At 35.5% G+C, this 17,234-nt stretch overlaps 1 protein-coding gene across 2 annotated transcripts in view; it reads left to right on the forward strand.

The window, feature by feature from the left end:
- The first annotated feature begins 309 nt into the window (after nucleotides 1-309).
- The window catches only part of csf1rb (colony stimulating factor 1 receptor, b), a 38,388-nt gene continuing 21,463 nt past the window's right edge, over nucleotides 310-17,234 (forward strand). For both annotated transcript variants that reach the window (XM_079847133.1, XM_079847134.1), the window contains exons 1-6: nucleotides 310-451; nucleotides 9,618-9,878; nucleotides 12,747-13,031; nucleotides 13,143-13,276; nucleotides 15,375-15,534; nucleotides 15,629-15,824. In XM_079847133.1, the coding sequence (XP_079703259.1) occupies nucleotides 391-451; nucleotides 9,618-9,878; nucleotides 12,747-13,031; nucleotides 13,143-13,276; nucleotides 15,375-15,534; nucleotides 15,629-15,824 (1,097 nt within the window). In that variant the 5' untranslated portion in view covers nucleotides 310-390. The remainder of the gene's footprint in view (nucleotides 452-9,617; nucleotides 9,879-12,746; nucleotides 13,032-13,142; nucleotides 13,277-15,374; nucleotides 15,535-15,628; nucleotides 15,825-17,234) is intronic.

Below are 17,234 nucleotides of genomic sequence, written 5' to 3' on the forward strand. Positions count from 1 at the left end.
ACTATAGCTCTTATTCTTTTATTCTTATTTCTTCTGCCATACAGTCTGTACAATACTCTTAATGACATAATGATATTACTTATTTATTTAATGACATAATAGTAAACACTCTTAAAATGTCAGTTCTGATTTAAACAAATGCAGTGTCTTATTGAATTATGTCTAATGTCTAATTTAAAGGAAAATGCATCTTACATCTGATGCACAGAAAAAAAACTGATTTGTAAAAAAAGGCTAAGTTGCTTTTTCAGTGGACTCAAAGTTCAACAGTCTGGAGAGGAAGTTAAAATGCACGAGGCTTTAGTAAATTGTGTCATCACACCTAAGCCAGTTTTCCCCCAGTGTTTCAGACCAGCAGACCACAGCTTTTACCAACCTAAAGTGACAAAGATGAACCGGAGGATGCTCTCTATCACCCTCTTCATTGCTGTACTGCCTTGTATGGCTAAAGGTACGTCAATTCTTATCTCTATACTAACTTTATTGATAGATGTGTAAAAGTAGACCTCCAGTCCTCTCCCCAATTACGCTTTATGTCTTCTGCAAGAAATCAAATCTTAGCGATGGCATCAGCCTGACACATGCTGACGAAGGCTTCATTTACTAAAGGCATTAGCCTGCAGGGAACAGATTGTTAATGTCCAGTTGTGAAAGGCAAAAAGAAATAAAGGATGTTTAACTTTGATTTTAAAATGCTTATTTGTGTGTTTGTTTGTTTGTTTGTTTGTTTACTTCGGACCAAATCTATTTCTGTATACTGGTCAAATGATTCTTCCAACAAGTCCAAGCATCCTGTGTTAATTTCTTTTATAAAATTTTAACATATGCAATTCATAACATAAACATTTATAAAAAAATATAATTTAAACTAATTTTGTTTGTTTTATTTTTATTTTCTTTAAAATTTAATTGATTTAATTAAAAAAATGTTTTTAATTAATACAAAGATCCATAAACAAATAATGATTAAATTTTTTTCACATTTTGATAGAATTATGATTTGTAACCGTCCTTCTGAGAGCAATTTAAGATATCATTTGGTAACACTTTATAATAAATATACAGTAATAACGTACTTACAAATCATTAACTTACTATTAGTTTATAGTTAACTCATATTAATATATTAAAGTCTCTACATTGTTAATATATTAATAGGCTATATAGCTACAAAAAGTGAGTTCTTCATGCATTGTCACTAATTAACACAATTTTTATTGTTTAATTAGCTCATATTTAAAGAGTTAGATAATGTTTTTTTATGCTTTGTTAACAACTTATCAACTGTAAATATTCTCACTTTGGATTTTAGGAAAAAGGAAAAATGTCATTAATTAAGTACTTTAAAACTACCTTTATTAGACATTAATTGCATTCATATTCAGTGTTCCTTAGAATGTTTACAAATACATTAAGCACCCCCCCACACACACACACCACACACACACCACACACACACACACATTTTGGCATATGTGGTTCACTTGTTTACGAGACTCTCCACAGACATGATGATTTTTAAACTGACATTTTTCCATTTCCCGCGACCTAATCTAAAGTGAGAACTATTTACATTTAATAAGTTGTTAACAAAGCATAAAAACATTATCTAACTCTTTACACATGAGCTAATTAAACAATAATAATTTAATTAATTACAGTGACAATGCATGAAGAACTAGCTAGTTGTATATAATGTAGAGACAATATTTCAACTATAAACTAATAGTTTGCAACTGATTTGTAAGTACTTTATTACCGTATACGGCAAACCTTTATAATACTCTTCCTTCATTAATGAATAATTACACAGGAACAAATGAGTAACACACTATTAACATTCTAGTAACTACGATTAACTAACAAGAAACTCTGATTAATGAATTAGTAAGTGATAGCGCTCAGATGAATGTGTTAGTTCACTATTCGCTAATCAATAACTACTGTTTCTTTCATGTCTCCCAGAGATCTACTATATACAGCTTCATAATTAACATGAATAATGCATAATAATAATAATTTATCATAATAAAAGTAACGGTAACCCATTAGTAATGACTCAAGTGTTACTAAATCCTTCTAAAGGAACTACTAATAATTTTTATTAGTATTCTAAAGTGACAAACATGATAACTCCCTAATATCGACTGAAGTCATTGTGAGGTTTTTATAAGATTTTGAATAGTAATTCCTCTGATGTATTTGGTAACACTTTAGTCATTACTCGTGTGTTTCCATAATCTTCCACTTTAGATACTAATCCAAATAATTAGTAGTTCCTTTAGAAAGATGTAGTAACACTTGAGTCATTACTATCCAAAATCTTACAAAAACCTCAAAAGCTTTCAGTGACTTCAGTCAATATTAGGGAGTTATCAAGGTTTTCACTTTATTAGTTCCTTTAGAAGGATGTAGTAACACTTGATCCATTACTAATGGGTTACCATTACCTTATATCATACATTAGGCATTATTAATATTAATTATGAACTTGTATAGTAGTCTTTAGTGAGGTATGAAAACAGTAGTTATTGATTAGCGAATGGTGAACTACCACATTCAACCGAGCGCTATTACTTACTAATGTGTTAATCAGAGTTTCTAACAGTAGTGTTAATAGTGCGTTACTCATTTGTTCCTGTGTAGTTATTCATTAATGAAGGAAAAGTGTTAATTTTGACACTGTCTGTTGTCCAAAACAATTCTTAAAATATGCATTCAATAACAACAATCCCACAGTGCATTAGTTAAATCATGTCAGCAGTGTGTGTGAACACTGCGCACGGGAAACAGAGTGTTTTTAAGACAGGTGTGTGATGTTTGTGGCTTTGATGGCCAGCTTTGTAACAGTCCTGTCTAGCTTTGGTGTGTCCTGTCCGACTCAAAGCAGAAGTGAAAGTGGGAATGGGAAACAGACCCCTGGGATGTGGCTGTGCAACGGGCCACCGGTGCAATGTGTTTCCTGAGGGACCCAATCAGAGGGGCTCTTCTACTGCGCTTCAGACATTTCCCCGCTCGCGTACTGACATCTCAGGCCTTGCTCTCGTTTCCCCTTTCCGAAGTTAAAAATAATGCTCGGGCCCCTTCTTCAAAAATGTGACAAGACCCTGTGTTGTTGCAAAAACTGCGATCCAAAGTCGTGTCTCGCAATTTCCGCTACTTCGCATTTCACGCCTTAAATTTTGCACAAACCACATTCTGACGTTTTGCTTTTGGTGATGTCCACCTCAGTTCAACACCACTGGGTAATGTCGTTGATGCAGAATGACAATCAAGACTTGATGCTGAACTGTGTTTGCATGTGTAAAGGAACGCTTACTGTACATATTAGTTGCTTTACATTTTCTGAAAGAGATATAAGTCACCAAAATATGAAAATCCTGTCATCATTTAATCGCCCTCATGTTGTTCTATAGGAAGGTCTTCTTTTTGTGGAGCAAAAACCTTTTAATCTTTAATCTAATGTTTTCCAGTTAAAATATCTAACCATCCTTAAAACAAAACAAATATTCTTGAGAAGCAAAACTGTGAAAGATAATTTTGTTTTCCAGTATGGTGAATTAAAGTCGGCATGAAACGGAAGTTGCTTTTTTCCCTCATTGTGACGCATATCCAATTGAAATGGCTTTAGGAACGAGAACAAATGTAGGACGGGACCTGATTTTGTCCATCGGGAATTGATCGGATGTTTGTGGTTTTCTCGTGTGTTTCCTTTCAAAGTTGCGAATTAAATTATGCACAGAATTGGAATATCGCATCAAACATTTGTGAATAAAGCAGTGTTCCCGGACAGCAACATAGTGTCGGCCCAGATCCGGCCCACATCTGGCACATGTGGATTCAACACGGTCCGGGTCTGGGCCGACACTATGTTGCTGTCTGGGTTTCCACCTTGTGTGTTCAAGAGAACAAAATCGCCAAATCAGAAATTGAGGCGAAATATCCGCAATCGGCCAAAATCCGCCATCCGCATCATAAACGTGTGTCTCAGAGCATCAGACGAGACTCAGTAAACGCTGTCGTGTTCTCGAGCGTTCAGATGCTGGTGTTCGGGAACACACTCGTGTGTGAGACGCTTCTGGAGGGAGTTAAACCCAATCATTCTGATCACACACTTTCAGAAACACCAAACCAACATTAGAGATGCTGCGATGCCATTGGTCCACTGGTTACTCCAGTTATCCAATCACAGCCTCCGCTGAGGCAAAGTCACGTGTGTTTTATGTTGCGCATCGAGGGATTTATTTAGTAAATGTGTTTCCATCGTAGTTTATGCGCATGTATTCTTATTGGATGAAAATAAAATGTATGCACATTTTTAGTATTGATGCACATCTTGCCGTTTCCAACCAGCGTTTTTTAAATGTGATATCCCCATAAATGTGCATAAAAACAGGTGGATGGAAACATAACTAGTGACAGATTGTAAACACATCATCGGGGAAGAGAAGAAATGTCATTTCGATGAAAGATTATGATCTTTGCGTTGATTTTTATCACCCCGTTGCCATTATTTTGTCTTGTTTTGAGATTACTGTAAAACTGCTTTATGCAGAAAAAAACAAAAAAACATTTAGAACAAAAAACTGCATTTTTAAGGAGGTTTACATATTTTACCGGAACATTTTTTGCGTTTCTAACCATCTTTTTGCCTTCACTGGATTATTTAAATGCTCCTGCAGTGTGAAAGTTTAAAGCAATCCATGAAGTCTTTCAATTAATACGAGATCATTAAACTGAGTGGAGTTTAGTCTGAGATGAAGTGCACCGTCAAACCACCAAACAAATCATTTTATAAATTCATTAATAGTCAAAACTAAATGTATTCAGACATCTTCAACATCTCTCACATTATCACAGTTTATTCGCTATAGTTTAGAAAATGGTAATAAAATATGAGCAGAACTCAGTTGATATTTGACTGGTTTTGTCCGTCCTTCTGTTAGACTGTCTCACACATGAATTATGTTGAATATCTGTCAGCTGTTAAATTTAACTACACAATTAGATAATACCAGTTTAGCTCAACCAATCACCAAGCAATGCTTCATTGTGTTCAGTCTGTGTGTAAAAAGAGCATTAGCAATTAAAGAAAACACACTTCAGCAAAACATGATCAGCTCAAAGTGTCGGAATCATATTTGGTCCCAAATTTGTATAAATGTTACTGGTAGTCTCTGCATGAAGAATATTTGGGTATAATATGTCACAGTTTACTTTATTTTGCTCTCCTCACTTACAGAAATAACTATAGTGTCCTGCACACACTAGTGAAAACAATATCAAAAATTATATCTGGTACTGTATATCTTGACTGTATATGCAGGGTCCCTCAAATCCGGCCCGGCAGAGTTGAGCTCAGAGCCAGATCAAACTCACCTACCGTATCTGTAATTTAATGTAATAATACACTGTAAAAAGTTATTGTTGGTTTAACTTAAAAGAAGTAAGTAACCTGGTTGCCGTAAATTTTTTAAGTTTATTGAAATTAAAAAATTGAGGTAATACAATGAAGGAGATTGGTTTAATGAACAGAAATATTATGGGTAACACTTTACAATAAGGTTCATTAGTTAACTACATTAATATTACATAAACTACATTAATTACATAACTAAGAATGAACAATACTTCTACAGCATTTTTAATCTTTGTTAATGTTAATTTCGACATTTACTAATGCATTACTAAAATCCTGATAAACATTAGTCAATGCACTGTGAACTAACATGAACAAACAATGAACAGCTGGATTATATTAACTAACAAATACTGTAACTAATGTATTGCTCATGGTTAGTTCATGTCAGTTAATACATTAACTAATGTTAACTAATGAACCTTATTGTAAAGTGTTACCGTATTATGTTATCTGAACCACATAAATTATCCAAGTTGATTTGACAAAACAAAACATTTTTGGACAACAGATCATGAAAGTGTTTGTTTGCAGTGTAGTGACTCTGAAGTCCTCGCTCAGGTGTTCGTGATTAGGGGTTTTAGGGCAGTGGTGAGGAAACCTACATATAGGACAGACTGCAAAAAAAAAAAAAAAATTCATGATTTGTTGTCAAAACATTTTTTGTTTTGTTAAATCAACTAAAAGTTATGTGGTTCAGATAACATAATATTTCGAGTTTCTGTTGATTAAACCAAACTTCTTCATCGCATTGCTTACATTTTTTAACTTCAATCAGCTTAAAATTTTAAGGCAACCAGCAGGTTACTTACTTTTTTAAGTTAAACCAACAATAACTTTTTACAGTACTTGTTTGTGGGGAAGTTTTGCAGCTTACCATATGTGTGCTCCCTTTAGCAAATGAAGAGCTAATCAGCCCAACGGCAGGGTTTGTTCATATTCGACCCAAACTTGGGTTGAAACAACCCAGCATTTTTTAGAGTGTACTGAACCTGTAATGTAACGTGAAGTCCTTGCTTATCTTGCTCAGGTATCTGTAATTCAATGTAATAATTCTATAGAATTATAAAATTCTGGGTTGTTTCAACCCAAATTTGGGTCAAATATGGATAAACCCTGCCATTGGGTTACATTTTTAAATTACATTTTTTAACCCAACGGTTGGGTTTGTCCATATTTGACCCAAAATTGTGTTGAAACAACCCAGCATTTTATAGAGTTCAGTAACTCTGAAGTCCTTGATGATCGTGCTCAGGTGTTTTTGATTAGGGTTTCAGGGCAGTGGGTCAGTTTTAAAAAAATGCTGGGTTGTTTTAACCCAACTTTGGGTCAAATATAGACAAACCCAAACATTGGGTTAAAAATGTAATTTAAAAATGTAACCCAACAGTTGGGTTTGTCCATATTTGACCCAAAGTTGGGCATTTTTAGAGTGTGACTTATAATTCTATAACTTGTTTGTGGGGAAATTTTGCAGCTTACTGTATGTGTGCTCCCTTTAGCAAATGAACGGCAGGGTTTGTTCATATTCGGCCCAAACTTGGGTTGAAACAACCCAGCATTTTTTAGAGTGTACTGAACCTGTAATGTAATGTGATGTCTTGCTCAGGTACCTGTAATTTAATGTAATAATTCTACACTCTAAAAAATGCTGGGTTGTTTCGACCCAAATTTGGGTCAAATATGGATAAACCCTGTCGTTGGGTTAAATTTTTTAAATGACATTTTTTAACCCAACTGTTGGGTTTGTCCATATTTGACCCAAAGTTGGGCAGTGTGACATATAATTCTATAACTTGTTTGTGGGGAAATTTTGCAGCTTACTGTATGTGTGCTCCCTTTAGCGGATGAAGAGCTAATCAGCCCGTATGATATGACAGTGAGTGAGGTGGATGAGAGCTCGTCCCCGTCCCCGGCGCCCCCGGCGTCCCCGGCGTGCTGTGGCCTGGACGAGCTGAAGCGTTCTCTCGCTCAGCTCATTCAGGAGGAGCAGGAGAGCAGGGGCTGGCTGGGGGAGATGGTGAAGGGCCTGAATCAGCTGGTGCAGGAGAACAAGGAGGCGGCCAGCGTTCAGGTGGAGGTGCTGAAGGTCCTGCGGCTCGCGAGCGACCGGGGCGAGCAGGAGATCACTCACCTGCAGAGCATGGCCCGTCTTCAGAGCCTCCTCGTGGAGAACCACCAGGCTCTTCTCGTGCAAACGTCCCGCATCGCCACCATGATGCAGGAGGCACTCAAGAAACAGAGCCAGTAAACACGCGGGAGAAACCGCATTTAAAGCATTCTGATGACATATTATACTTGTACTAACAAAAAAGGCACGCTAAAGCGTCACAATAATCTAGCTAAAACGACCTGACATCCTAATCAGTAAATGCAATGAAGTGCATATCATTTTGTTGGTATACAGCAGTCAACATTTGAAGTGGATCAAAACCTTTCATCAATACCCGACAACTTTGATGAACTTTTTTGATCCACTTCAAATGTGGACTACTGTGAATATAATCTTGTGTTTTTGTGTTACTCTATCATAACATGTCACAGTTGACAGTTTCTGGAATGATTTTGTTTTGGGTGTGTGTTACGGTTGATCTAACTTTACCTGTAACCTGTCGCATGTGTTACATGGCATGATGAAATGACAATAAACAAGCTATTGATGATAACTTTGTTTGGCATCAGGAATCATTGAATAAATCAATCTCACTGTTTTACCAATGCACAGCATTTAACATATTTCTATAGATAATTTCTTTTCACTTTTCTTGGGGTTCTCTGCTCTTTTTCTGTGTTAGCATCATTGCTTACCTGTTCAATAGAGTTGATTTGAAATGGGATTGCACCTACTTACATACAGATCTTTTTCATCCCATATTCTTCCCAGAGAATGTTCGGATCTGACTCTCAGCTCACTGTAAATTTTTTTTAATAATAATAATTCAGACCTCTTCAACTCAAAAAGTGTCTTGACATTAACTCAATCAGAAATAATATGCTGAGCCAATGGAACAATTTGTTGGCCAAATTAAATATTGTAAATTGTTGTCGCAATTTTATTTTTCACTGTCCCAAAAAAAAAAAAAAAAAATGCATGAAAAACATAAATACATTAAGCAAAATACAGAACACAGACAACAGGGTTGACATTTGATCACATCACTTTATTAACAAATCAAGTCCAGCACAGGATATTTGGTAAAAATACCTTGTTTTAATTAAGGAAAAACACTGAATACATTTAAGAAGTCTTCTGCACATTATGTCTTAATGCGGTGAAGAAACCTTTCAAAAGCGACAGTGCATAGGTTAAAAACCTGCAAATAAAACATTAATGACAAAGTTCATGTCACATATGGCCTGGGACAGGACAGAAGTGACGTAATTATATAAAGAGGGCGAGACTTGTGTCAGTCAAGGTAGATTTTGCTTTATTATTTATTTCATGGTATGTAAATATATCCAGCTTTCAGGACTGCTTAAAGTTACTGACACGAGCAATGAAAAAATGAATGGATGAATAAGAAAATCACGAGCTTGACGTGTTGATGTTAAAATAGGTCTACAAAAAGCCCTGAAAGACTGCAGTCTAACGGCACTGTGTTCAAAATCAGTTCATGGCACATCACACACACATCACACAAACATCACACACACATCACACACACATCACACACACATCACACAAAAACAGTATTTTACCCGATCATGAAACCAATGAATGCATGAAATCACAATTCTACAAAATGTCTTTTAAACTTTGTGCCAGGTCCTAAAGATACATTTTGGAGAATAATTTCTGTGCTTCATACTCACAATAAAGTCTTGAACCTTGTGACGAAGAATATCTGTATTCTCTTGAGAATGTTATCAGTTCCAAAATATCAATGAAATATCACATTAGCTCTTTTCATTAGATCATCTCTATCTACATTTAAATCATCTCTTAAAATATATCTATTTTTTATGGCTTATGCGTAACTTCGTAGCACCTTTTATGTTTTATATTTGTCTGGTGATGTTTTGTGTTATGTTTTTTATTTTAAATTATTAGTATTTAAATGAGTAATTTTACATTTGTTAATGAATTTGTAGTGATGTGCCATTTTGCCTGTTGTGCAGCACTTTGGTCTGCCCTCATGTTGCTCTTAAAGTGTATATAAACACACGTGACCTTGACCTCTTCTGTGTGTCTGAGCAGAGTTCTCCGCTCCAGTGATAAAGCTGAACTCCTCTCCTCTGAATCAGTCTGAGATGGTCTGGTCAGCGAGCGAACCCTTGACTCTGATCTGTGAGGGACAGGAGGAGATCATATGGAGGACGAGACTCGCCAGACTCCAGAAACACGTCTCACGAACGGTCCTCACGGTCCGAAACCCCACCGCAGAGCACACGGGAACATACCGCTGCGGTTACAAGAATCAAACACACCTGTACTCAGAGATACACATATATGTGAAAGGTATGTGCACTGTAAAAATTAGAATGATTATCTAATATGTGACCCTGGACCACAAAACCAGTCTTATGTGTAATTTTTTTTAAATTGAGATTTATACATCATCTGAAAGCTGAATACATAATCTTTCCAGTGATGTGTGGTTTGTTAGGATAGGACAATATTTGGCCGAGATTCAACTATTTGAAAATCTGGAATCTGAGGGTACAGAAAAATCGAAACATTGAGAAAATCGCCTTTAAAGTTGTCCATTTCTATTGGCGATAGTGCTGCATCCATGCACAAAAATAAATATTTTATATATTTAAGGTGGGAAATTTACAGAATATCTTCATGGAACATGATCTTGATTTTTGGCATAAAAGAAAAATCTATAATTTTGACCCATATAATGTTTTGTTGGCTATTGCCACAAATATACCAGTGCGACATGTGACTAGTTTTGTGATCCAGGGTCACATATATGTTCTGGACAGCCAGTGTACAGTAATTATCGCAAAGTAAATGTTGCATCTCTCTGAAAGGGTTTCATTTACGATATTAACAGTTTACACTGACGATACACTTATTGTACAGGGACTAAACATTTATTTTAAATATACATAATAATATTTTAAATTTAAGATCAATATTTTATTAGATGGATTAAGCAGAAAGACAGCACAGAGTGATACAAGAAACATGAAATTACTGTTTGGTAAAACTTTGTTTTAATGTGACGTAGTTACACGGTATGACATGCACTTACTACGGTAATAACAGCAAATTATGCATAATTACAAGTAACTAACAGTAAACCAAATCCTACCTTAACTCTATAGTATGTACATAGTTAATTAATATCACTCAGTATTTATTTGAGTAAGTAAAATGTAACTACATCACATTCAAATTTGGGTTACACTTTATTTTAAGTGGGTTGCATTTTATTTTAAAGTGTCCTTGTTACAGTGTAATTATAAATTTAAGTACTGAGTACACTGTAAAAAATCTATTGTTGGATAACTTAAAGTAAATAACCTGCTGGTTGCCAAGTTCATTTAAATGTTAAAAATTTAGTACAATGAAGAGATTGGTTTAACCAACAGTAACTCAAAATATTATGTTATCTGAACCACATCAATTATCTAAGTTGATTTGACAAAAGAATAAATGTTGTGATAACAAATCATGTAAATCATTTTTTACAGTGTACTTACTATAGGTATTGGTTTAAGGTTAGTTATTAAGCATAATTTATTGTTATTATATGGTAAGCACATGTAACATATGTAACAAGGACACTGTAAAATAAAGTGTTACCATAGTATGACCAATAGTCAGTCGTGCAGTTTAGAGTCAAAATGACTTTAACTCAGTATATGGTGCTACTGACCAATCAGAATCATGCATTCCAAAGAGCAGGGCAATAACCACATTTATTAACAGTATAGCTCTAGGAACTTAGCCTGGCAAGCCAGACACACATCAAGATGTTGGGTCTGATAACACACCATTGGCAGGCCGCAATCCGAGGGGCGGGATCAACGCTTGTCTTTCAGATTCCCTCTGCACACAATAGGACAGCGCTACAACCAACCAGAGCATTTTCCCAACAGCGGAGCTAGTTGCGAGATTAACTTTTGCCGTATCTGGTCGGCAAAACTTCGAACACATCTTCCTTTTCTAAGAATGAATTCAGTGTCGTTCTTTGTTCTTTTCTCAAAGAAAAGCTTAACTCCAAGTCCTCCAGAGACACGGACAAGGCCGATTGGAAAGACAGCTAGCCAGCAGCTCTTCTTTGTTTTCAAGTAGCAGGGAACCGTCGCAACTCTGTCGTCATTATGTTAAGCCCGCCCACAGGCTCTATACACGATGTGATTGGCCTGGCTAGAGTTTGGTTTTACTCGAAAGCCAACGGAGAGTTGCTAGACGACCCTGGCTGCAAATTACAAGTGCGTGCAAAAGGGTGCGTCTAGATTTCTAGGCTAGTAGGAACTGTGACTTTAAGAACAAAATTGGGTTAAACTATTTGGTAACACTTTATTTTACAGTGTCCTTGTTACATATGTTACATGCAACTAACCCTCAGCCAAATTGTTAGTAAGTACATGTAGTTGCTTAATATTACTTAGTACTTAAATATATAATTACACTGTAACAATAACTCCTTAAAATAAAGGGTTACACTTTATTTTAAGGTGTCATTGTTACAGTGTAATTATATATTTAAGTACTGAGTAATAATAATTAACAACATGTACTTACTATAGGGTTAGGGTAGGACTATTTTAAGGAGTCATTGTTACACGGTACATTTATGTTACATTAAGTAATTGTAAGTTAAGTAATAATAATAATTAACTACATGTACTTACTCTAGGGTTAGGGTAGGATTATGATTTGGTTGAGGGTTAGTTGCATGTAATTATGCATAATTTACTGTTATTACTATGGTAACTACATGTAGCATGTAGGACTGTAAAATAAAGTGGGTTACATTCTATTTTAAGGTGTCTTTGTTACAGTGTAATTATGCATTTAAGTACTGAGTAATAATAATTAACTGCATGTAGCCAAATTACTATAGAGTTAGAGTTAGGATTGGGGTTTGTTTTAGGGTTCGTTGCATGTAATTATACATAATTTATAGTTATTACTACATGTAACGTGTAACAAGGACACTGTAAAATAAAGTGTTACCCAAAATCGACTTTAATCAGAAATGCTATTTTAACTTTTTTTGGCATTTAATGAATCAAAACGTGCATTAAAGCATCTGCAGTTAATAAATACACAAAATTGTGGGAATGAACAAAAAACCAAGGTTATGGTAATAATCAGTGATTGGCATGGGCTGAAATGTGTGTTGTTGTTTTTTTACTGCAATAGATTCTGTCAAAGCCTTTACTACCCCTCAAAACCCACTGATAGTTGAGAAAGAAGGCTCAAACCACTGGCTGGACTGCTTGGTGACGGACCCAGCGAGTACTGAGTTCTCCCTCAAGATGAGGAACGGATCAGACGTCCCGTCCCAGATGAATTATACTGCGGATCCCAAACGTGGCATTCTGATACGAAACCTTCAGCCTAGCTACGACGGAGATTATGTGTGTACTGTGAAGATTAATGGAGTCCAAATGAAGTCTGGTGTCTTCAGAATCACTGTCCTAGAAAGTGAGTTGTGTGAGTCTTTTATGCTGTTTTGTCCAATTTTCATTCACGAAAGATATGGCAAGAATCGTACGTTATTGTAGCAATCCTGCGCTACCCGTGTGTTTTCTGCAGAAGCACAAGAGCCGCCGCCGCTGTCACTTCCAGACGATCAGTATGTGCGAATCGTTGGTGAAATGCTGGAAATCCCTTGTTACCTCAAAAACCAAGATCATTCGTTCAACATCAGCTGGAGCTCATCAGAAAAGGTGAAGTGTTCCCAGAATTCAATCTCATTACAAACATAAAAAAAAGACTATTAGGTAAGGAACTGAATCAATCAGACAATCCTGGTCTTGAATTTTTGGTCTTGAAAACATGGCCTTGGTCTTAATTTCATTACACAGTGTCTTGGTCTAGACTCTCGGCTTGTGATCACAGACAAGACTGCTGTCTGTTTTGAAATTCTAGTAAAGATATTCCAAACTTCCATATGTTTATTAATAATCAAATGTCCCAAAGCACCACTAAGCTACTCTTACCCTTTATTAATGCAGAAATGCATGTCAAGAGTAGAGGAATTCCAGGTAACACTTTACTTAAAGGGTTAATTCACCCAAAAATTAAAAATATGTCATTAATTACTCACCTTCATGTCCTTTCAAAACCTTTCAAGATCTTTTCGATCAAATCTGTGTTATTTCTGTCCCTCCATTGACGGGCTACGCAACTACCACTTTCAAGGCCCAGAAAGGTAGTAAAGACATCATTAAAGTAATCCATGCGACTCCAGTGTATTAACCTCAATTTTATGAAGCGATGCGAGTGCTTTGTTTGCTCAAAAAACATAATTTATAACTTTATTTACTAAATGTAAATAAAGTTGTGTTTTTATTCTGTCATTGTTGGTCTTTGGATGCCATCATATTTCAGTTCTCTTGTATTATTTTCGGATTAATCACACAATAAACATAATAATTGCATCTCTTATGGAGCAGCTGTCACATATTGCATATCCGTTTATTATTTAAACAAGCGTTTTTTTTTGTGTGTGTGTGTGTGTGTGTGTGAGAAAAGTGAGAAAACATTTGCAAAAGAATATGTTAAAACGTGTTCAGAGCCATAATATGCCAGTCATATCTTCTCCATCTATTCTACTGCCAGGGGACAAATCTTGCTCACATCTTTTATGATGCAAATCACACCCAAACTAAAAAAATGTATGAAGCAATCTATAATTTACACTACTATGACTTATTTGTCTAACCGTTGGAGTCGAGACCAAACTCTTCAAGTTCCAGACACCTCGAGGCCCAGATCTAGACCAAGACATAATCACAAGATCCAGAAGGACTACAAAATATTACCGATTTCTATACTTGATATTTTTGCCACACATCCAAAAGAAAATCGCTGAAGCGAATGGTTGATGCAATCTACAGCCCTAACAGGGACAAGTAACAGTTATGGATGTTTTCGGTCACAATTTATACTAGGTATACATTTTCAAAAGAAAAATAATAATTGTTGGGTACAATGTACTTACTGTTTTCATGTTGTATTGAGAGTTGTTGTATTGCACAGAGCCAGGTTTCATGGTATGGTTAGGTTTAAGGGTGGGTTAAGGGTAAGGGAAGGTCAACAGTGTAATTATAGATGTAATTAAAGAAATGAATTACAGCTGTAATTACATTCAAGTATATTGGTTACACTTTATTTAGTTACTCTTTATGGTAACACTTTATTTTATGGTGTCATTGTTACATATGTTACATGTACGTACCATAGTAATAACAGTAAATTATGCATAATTACATGCAAATAACCATCAACTTATCAAATCATAATCCTACCCTAACCCTGTAGTAAGTACATGTAGTTGCTTAATATTACTCAGTACTTAAATATATAATTACACTGTAACAATGACACCTTAAAATATAGTGTAACCCTCTTTATTTTAAGGTGTCATTGTTACAGTGTAATTATATATTTAAGTACTGAGTAATATTAATGAACAACATGTAATTACTGTAGGGTTAGGGTAGGATTAGGGTTTGGTTGAGGGTTAGCTGCATGTAATTATACATAAATTAATGCTATGGTAAATATATGTAACATATGTCACAAGGACACTAACATTTTTTAAACTTAATGTAAGAACATCTACACACACAATAAGTGTATTGTATCAAATGAAGAATCTAAATGTTTGTTTATAGTAAAGACACTTTTTATAAAGTGGGACCTGATTTCAATTCAAAGCCAGGCTATTCAGTTCCTCTAAAATCATTTCAGTTCCTGATTGTTGTAAGATTGTTTTGAATGCTTACTGCAAAAAAATGTATCAATATTTGTTCAACTTAGGTACTGAATCATGAAACAAAGAAAGACAAAAGGTGTGACATTTGCTTCACTTCCCTTTTGACTATTCATCAAGTCAACATGTCTGACGCAGGGAATTTAACCTGCACCGGGCAGAATAAAGCTGGAAAAAACAGTGTTACAGCGGTTCTTACAGTTGTAGGTAGGTTTCTTTATACCAGAGAGTGATACTCAAAAGTTTGTAAGATTTGTCTGTGAAATTGTGTTTAAGTTGTGGTCTTGCTGTTTTCTTTCAGATAAACCTTACATTAAACTTACTCCCATCCTGTCCTCTGAACTCAAGGTGAATAGAACGGATATTGAGGTGATGCAAGGGGATGTTGTTAAACTTAGTGTGCAAATTGAAGCATATCCAGAAGTTAAATGGAAACATTGGAAAACTCCTGGATTGAATCACACCCACGAGGAAACATCTCACAGGATACATAACAGGTTGAACAGACTTTTAGGTTATTTGTTTTTGTGCTTAAAATTATAAGGTGATCTGAGACCAGATCAGTTCTAGATAATGGGCCTTTAAAAGGGTTCGTTCACCCAAAAATGAATTAATTCTGTCATTAATTACTCACCCTCATGTCGTTCCAAACCTGTAACACTTTCGTTCATCTACGGAACACAAATGAAGATCTTTTTGATGAAATCTTAGAGCTTTCTGTTCCTCCATTGACAGTCCAGTAACTAACAGTTTGACGCTTTAAAAAGTCCATAAAGAGATCGTAAAACTAACCCATTTAAATTGAGCGATGTAGTAAAAAATTTCTAAAGAGACTTGATCGCTTTACTTGATGAACAAATTTAATTTAGGCTTTTATTCACATATTCACATTGTTCAGCGAACATAAACATAAACTCAACCAAACCAGCTTGACACGCTAGATCAAACTGATGAACCTCATAAAGAATGAACCTCATTGGTTCTTACTAAAGCTCAAACAAACTGCGTAACACGAGAAAGAAGCTCATTGGTTCTCACACGTCAAGCGAACATATAGTCCAGTCATTTTAAGCCAAAATGGGGGTCAACCTTGAATAAATTGCAACAGAAGCAAACTCAACTGATTTTGTATCCTCAATATGTCCTGAGTAAGGGAAAAAAAGCCCAGAAGAATCCCATTAGGGGAAAGTTTAGAAAAAGACCCAAATATAGCCTATTCATACGCCTATTCATTCTTTTTCTCACGTGAATAGGGTAAAGTTTTTAACCTTTAGATATCACCATGAAAATTACTGAGTTGATTACTTACATCAAGACAAACAAAAAATGTATTACAAGTTTTTTTAAATTGTTTGTTAACATGGACGAACAGTGCATAATCTAATTACAGATGTGCTAATTTGCATCAATACCACAACAGATCTAAACATTGGGTATAGCCAGGTGAAAATGTCTTGTTGAATCTTGTTGACTTATAACAGTAAAAGAATTAATATTAAGGTCTGAATGAACCCATTACGGCTACCCTGAGCATTAATACATAGAGTCGGGAAGAAGTACTTTAAACCAGCCTTTATTCATCATTATTGCAGAGATGGGGTTTGGGGCTGGGTCTGTGGGACTGTTTCTGGGGATTTACTTATTATTTTACTTACTTTTTGTCTTCTGCATTCTCCTTACCATTGTCTCCTGTTCTTCCCTAAGACTCGTCCCCCAGAAACAGTCCAACAGACCCAGCCCTAAACCCAATCTCTTAAACATTAATAAAGGCTGGTTTAAAGTACTTCTTCCTGACTCTATGTATTAATGCTCATGGGTATCCTAAATGGGTTCCATTCAGACCTTAATATTAATTATTTTACTGTTATAAGTCAACAAGATTCAACAAGACATTTTCTCCTGGCTAT

The sequence above is a fragment of the Squalius cephalus genome (genome assembly GCF_949319135.1).
Source record: "Squalius cephalus genome assembly, chromosome: 17".
In the NCBI taxonomy this organism is placed as follows: domain Eukaryota; kingdom Metazoa; phylum Chordata; class Actinopteri; order Cypriniformes; family Leuciscidae; genus Squalius; species Squalius cephalus.